This window comes from Lotus japonicus, chromosome 6, assembly GCF_012489685.1.
Source record: "Lotus japonicus ecotype B-129 chromosome 6, LjGifu_v1.2".
NCBI classification, from domain to species: Eukaryota; Viridiplantae; Streptophyta; class Magnoliopsida; order Fabales; family Fabaceae; genus Lotus; species Lotus japonicus.
Window position 1 is genome coordinate 64004237 of NC_080046.1, and position 6323 is coordinate 64010559.

General features: G+C 33.2%; 1 protein-coding gene and 1 pseudogene across 1 annotated transcript; one reads left to right on the forward strand and one right to left on the reverse strand.

Moving 5' to 3' along the window:
* LOC130726677 (phospholipase A1-IIgamma) lies at window positions 1-2706 on the forward strand. The gene is made up of 2 exons (XM_057577976.1): window positions 1-911; window positions 1920-2706. Exons 1-2 carry the CDS (start codon window positions 225-227, stop codon window positions 2520-2522), a joined length of 1290 nt encoding a protein of 429 aa, XP_057433959.1. The 5' UTR covers window positions 1-224; the 3' UTR covers window positions 2523-2706.
* A 912-nt stretch (window positions 2707-3618) lies between these two features.
* Window positions 3619-5379, reverse strand: LOC130725770 (GDSL esterase/lipase At5g45910-like; annotated as a pseudogene).
* Window positions 5380-6323: the final 944 nt, after the last annotated feature.

The window sequence follows — 6323 nt, forward strand, 5'->3', positions numbered from 1 at the left end:
CTAACCAAATTAAATAATGACCTTGATCCCAACAAGGTGTTAGTCAATTTGTTATACAAGTTATTGGAAAAATCAAATCAATTGAGCTAGCTGTGTCATGTGTGGCTTATCCTTCCAAAAGTCAAATCATCATCATCGTTTATTACTTAGGAGTTCATAAATGATATGAAGGTCAAGGTCTATGTGGTTCACTGGTTCCATATATAAAACACAAAGTAGCAATCATGATCAGAAGGTGGATCGATCGTTCCAAGAAGAAGATGGGCAACAAAAACAGCAACAACAAAAACAACAACGACAATACCAACACCAACAACACCACCACCAACAGCAACATTGCTTCAAAATGGCAACAACTCAGCGGCCAGGATGACTGGAATAATCTGCTAGACCCTCTTGACATCGACCTCCGCCAGTACATCATCCACTACGGCGAAAGGGCGCAAGCGACGTACGATACTTTCAACACAGAGAAAGCATCAAAGAATGCCGGAAACACCAGGTATGGAAAAGATGACTTCTTCTCCAAGGTGAGTCTAGAACAATGCAATCCCTTCAAGTATTCTGTCACCAAGTTTCTCTACGCCACGTCGAAAATCGATCTCCCGGAAGCGTTTATTGTGAAGTCTCTGTCGAGAGAGGCGTGGAGCCGGGAATCGAATTGGATCGGGTATGTCGCGGTGGCCACGGATGAGGGCAAAGCTGTGTTGGGGAGGAGGGACATTGTTGTTGCTTGGAGAGGGACGGTGCAGACTTTGGAGTGGGTTGATGATTTTCAGTTCATTTTAGTCCCTGCGCCAAAGGTGTTTGGTAATAATAGCAAGAATCCCAAAGTGCATCAGGGATGGTATTCTATTTACACTTCTGATGATCCTCGTTCTCCTTTCAACATTACCAGTGCCAGAGACCAGGTACATACATATACTTCTCTATTCTCATACTTACTCTCTCTAATTCATGTCTAAACATGAAACTTGATATTATGCCAACCATTTTCCTTTTCATTTTCATTATATTACAGCATATTTTTTTGGTGAACTTATGTGATTTTAGTTGAAAAAGAAAAAATAGCGTGAAAGGAGCAGCATCAACCTGCGGTCCTTAATTTGATTCTTGGGTTTATGTTCATAGAAAAAACATTGTTGTTGAAACCAGACCGGTCTGACCGGTTTTACACCGGTTAGAATATAATATTAAAATCATTATTTAGCATTTACCTAATGTCTTAAGACTTAAGCTTTTGAAATAATTGATTGTTTGACATAATATATATCATAACCTTTATGACTAAAAGGTCTAGAGTTCGATTATTGTCGCCTCCAATTTTCTAATAAAACGTGGAATTTAATTACATTAATTGTAGGTGAGTATGTGCATTATCCACATTCCACGCTTCAAGCCTAAATGACTCTTGCATGAGAGATATGTTAAAATACAATATAAAATCATTCATTTTAGTTTTTACCCAATAACTTATACCGGTCAAAACCTATTAAATTTCAACTTTTCTTATACTCTTACTTAATCGTACCTCGAATGGATAGTGACATCCGTTAAGAAAAAAACCCACATTATCGTTCACTGCTATGAATATTTTTGTATCTTTTTTCAATTTTATGTTATAAATATATTATATGATGATTTTATATTAATTTAAAATTTTATCTGACTTAATTTCTTAACTGACCCTATACATTTAAATAATATTATATAATATTAAAGATATATACATTACTTAATTATTATATCAGTTCACTCATGTTCGACAATCGTGGTAGGGATATTTTTACTCTAACACATATATGGTTTGGTTATTTTAAATACTCATGACATGTTCATTCCACGATGAAATGCTCTATAATCAATTATAGTTAAAAGTTACATGTTTTAGTTTCTAAATAAACTTGCTTTATGTGAAGGTCCTAAGTGAGGTTAGAAGGTTGGTGGAGAAATATAAGAATGAAGAAATCAGCATAACCGTAACAGGGCACAGTTTAGGTGCTGCAGTTGCAACACTCAATGCAGTGGACATTGTTGCAAATGGTTACAACAAGCCAAGTGACCCGTCTATACCGGCATGTCCTGTAACAGCTATTGTATTCGCTAGTCCAAGAGTAGGTGATAGCAACTTTCAGAAGGTTTTTTCTGGGTACACAAATCTGAAAACCATTCGCATTCGAAATGAGTTAGACATTGTTCCAAACTACCCCTTTATTGGGTATTCAGATGTGGGTAAGGAGTTGATGATTCAAACCCAAAAATCAATGTACTTGAAGAGTCCTGGGAATCCGAGTAGTTGGCATAACTTGGAGGGTTACTTGCATGGAGTAGCGGGAACGCAAGGGACCAAAGGAGGGTTCAAATTGGAGGTTAATCGAGATATTGCACTTGTGAATAAGAGTGTAGATTCTTTAAAAGATGAGTACTTTGTGCCTGTGTCATGGAGGGTCGTCCAGAATAAGGGGATGGTTCAACAACCAGATGGTTCATGGAAGCTGATTGATCATGATGAGGATGCCTGACTTAATTTGATAATGTTTGTTTAGTTTCACATTTGAGATTGTTATTTTGACAACATTCATGTGGGAACTTTGTCCTTTATTTCTTCATTGTTTCTTAGTGATTTATAATAAATGCTTTATTTAATTCATGAAAGAACTATATTTTTTTTAATTATAGGCATGAGCTATATATGATTTACTCACACTTCTATTATATTTCACTTTATTCACACATATCTTCTATATATCTATCTTTTTCTTTTTTAATAATATCGCTCATCACATCTTTTACTTTATTTATTTTTTTAATAGATGTGTTTTTTTCTAGATAATTCATAAAGAACGAAAATAGGACTAATATATTAGTTATTACTCACTAAAGTTTTGAATAGTTTTTTTTTTCATTTACTTTTGCTTTTTTATAGAAGGAGCGCAAATGCGCAATGACACGTTTCTAGAGAATAAAAACCCGCACTAATGCCTTATTTTGTAGAGAAGATACAATCCATAAGAGAAAAATGAATAGTGAGAAATATAGTAAATTTTCTAAGTTGTTTGGTATGATATGGAAAAGAAAATATGAGACTGAAAAGAGAGAGGAAATCACATTTTGTCATAAAAGGGACTTTTGTACAATGCAAATACATGTAGCGTTTACTAATTGTTTATGTTTGAGGATATAATAGGGAGAGAATAAAAAAGCCACATGTTTCAATTTATTTTTGCCAAGAGATGAAAAAGTGCTTTGCCCCACCATTTGTTTCTCTCTTCTTGCATGTCATTTGAGACTTGATACCAAACGAGGGTGGAGTCCCTTCCTCTCTTCAACTTAAACTTCTCTCTCACATCTCTCTCTACATCCAAAATTGATTCAAACAAACAAATCGTAAAAGTATATTGATTTAATTTTTTGCATAACAATATTTTTTATACAATAACAACCTTTGTTGCAATTAATGTACCTAAAACCATCATGTAAAGAAAAAATTCAAAACTTCTTCTTATTGTATTCTATTCTAGTTATAGAATATATACATTTTCATACATCTTTTAAATGAGACTAAGACTAATCTTATTTTGAACATCATAAGAAAGCTTTCCTACATGGATATCAATTTTAAGATATCTTGTAATAAGAGGGTTTAAGAGGAGGTTCTACAAATGGACCTTCAATTAGTCCCTTAGCTATAAGTTTATAGGCAGCTTCTGTCAAGTGGGGTCCATCCCAATTTATACGTTTTGAAGGGTCAGTACAAATTGTTAGGACATCACGTCCGCCTAGATTGTAAAGTCCACCCGATCCCAAACATGCGTTTAAAATCTCATTTTTATCAAAGCCTGCACCAATTAAAGACATAAAATGATGAGCATGTTTGCATGAATTTGACAATAGTAAAACGTAGTAAAATAAGCAATTAATCACATGAAATCACATTTTTTTGTTCTAGTAAAAGATAATAAAAGCATAACACACCATATTCTTCTGGTTGTTGAAATAAACGCTTAGTATCATTGTAGTAGTCAAAATACATAATATTAGCTTGAGGGTACTTCTTCCGTAGTGTATCTATAGCATGTTTGAGTTGTTCATTAAAATACTCGATCAAATTATTGTAAGCTATTAAGCACCCAAGTTGATCATAGTCCTCCTTCTTAGTACTATTTATGTATGTCAAAACAGAAGCACTACACCCCATTGGGAAGTTCCCTGGAACACCTAATTCCACTGCCCCTTCTTCTATTAATGCCTAATAAATAGAAAGAAATAAAAATAAAGATTTAATCAATGATATTTCTAATGAAAATATGATCAAGAAAGTTGCAGTGATTTTTCTAGTAATTAAATTTAATAAAACACACTGTGATTGTATTTGTAATTGATTCGACCATTGACGAAATTATTTCTTGAAGTTGCGTGACATTTTTCTGAGCTTGAATAAAAGAAGAAATATCATTCCCACCGATCTCTCCTACAAGAAACAATCTTGTTTTGAAGTACCTATCACACTCTATATCATAGAATGAAACAAATAGTTGTTAGTCATATAGAGAAAACATCATGTATTTGAAAATTATAGTATTCAATGAGTTATGGTAAAACTAACCTTCTTTACTTTTACAAAGAGAGGGTTTCAACTTCTTGAACCAACCAAGTTGAACGCTTAATGAATTATTTGTTCATTGCATCTTGGCTCCACTTTTCATGAGATATTCAATATCAAGTGCAGTTGCACCAGCATATGCAAAGTTCACTCCTTTCTTAGCGTCGTGATCCTTAGTGAGATTCAAATAGGCAGGCAAAAATGGTAAACCATATGCCTCAGCTACAATTGAAATGACCACAATTGTCAATCACAAAGTACGATTATTAAATTTTATTATATCATAAAAATATGGTAATAAAGATACTTTTTTAACACAAGGAATCTGAAGATAATACTATGTCTTCTAAATTAATTATTTATGAGATGACTCATTTCTTATTTGAGTACACACATGAAATTTCTATAATTGTATAAATTTCTATAAGGCAATTTGATGCTGATATTTCTCTAATAAATTTCCCTCATCATTTTACTATGAAGTTTTATTTAAGCTAACAATTAAAAATAAAAATATGAGTTTTAAAAATACCTATAAAATCTATAATCAATCGCCCATTTGACATACGTCCTGAGGGATGTTTGAAGTACGTCATGCCATAAGGAGTGCCTTCAGGTAAAATGCCATGGTCCACAGCAGAATTTCCAGTATCACTTAGAGAGTCACCAAAGTTAAAGATAGCGTCGTATGAGAGATGTTTAACATTTAACATAAGATATCCGAGGACACCAAGTGCGAAGATGACTATAGAGAGAAGGAATATCTTGATTATCATGTTGCTATGTGTGTGATAGGAAACAACCAATGGTGTGTGTGATAATGGGTCATTGACAACAAGAATTCATTAGCTTATATATTGCCACACCAATCAATCTCACCGCTGTCTCATAACACATCTCACGTTCTAATTAGGAAGTGACTTTACTATTTTTTTATTTATTTTGAGTAAAGATTTAAATTGGGTACCTCCTCCTTTTGACTTTACTATTTTGACTTCCAAAGTCTTTTGTATATTTGACTAACGTTTTCCAACACATTAACAGAATATATATGACTTTATTACTCGCTTATATATCCAAAAAAATATGACTTTGTTACTCATAACATTATTTGTTGTCATTGTTTTGGTATTTGTTATAGCTATTGCCGCGCACAGATAACTCACGTAACAAGATATAGACTAAAATTAGAGAGCTACAACAATTTTCCGTACGCATGATGAGGATAAGGATATTTGGAGTAATGTCATAGTTCTGATCTTCTGAAATAAGGATATTATACTTTAAAATCCAATTGTGTCATTTTACTTTTTGGGGTGAACTGAAAATGTTCTAGCATATACAATCTCTGATATTGTAACTTTTGATTATAGTGAGGGTAAACCAATTTTGTTGTTGTGTGTGGTTCACCCTTTTGGTAGATTTTTCTTTTCCTTTGTCTTCTTCCTCTGTATTTAGCAAGATTGGTTCCGATTCTATATTGATAATTCTCTTTCTCGGTCATGTATGCATGTTGGTGATTTTAGTGATTACAGAAGATCAAATTGAATCAAACTTTTCTTGTTAATGGAAATTACAAAATCTGGGTTCATATGATGAGTATGTGTGTTTGTTTGTCATACTATACTATTTCATTGTAAAAACGTTGACCTCCTCCTATATTAGAATATAGATTTTGCCAAACATAATATTGTAAGAGAAATGCCAATACAACCATAAC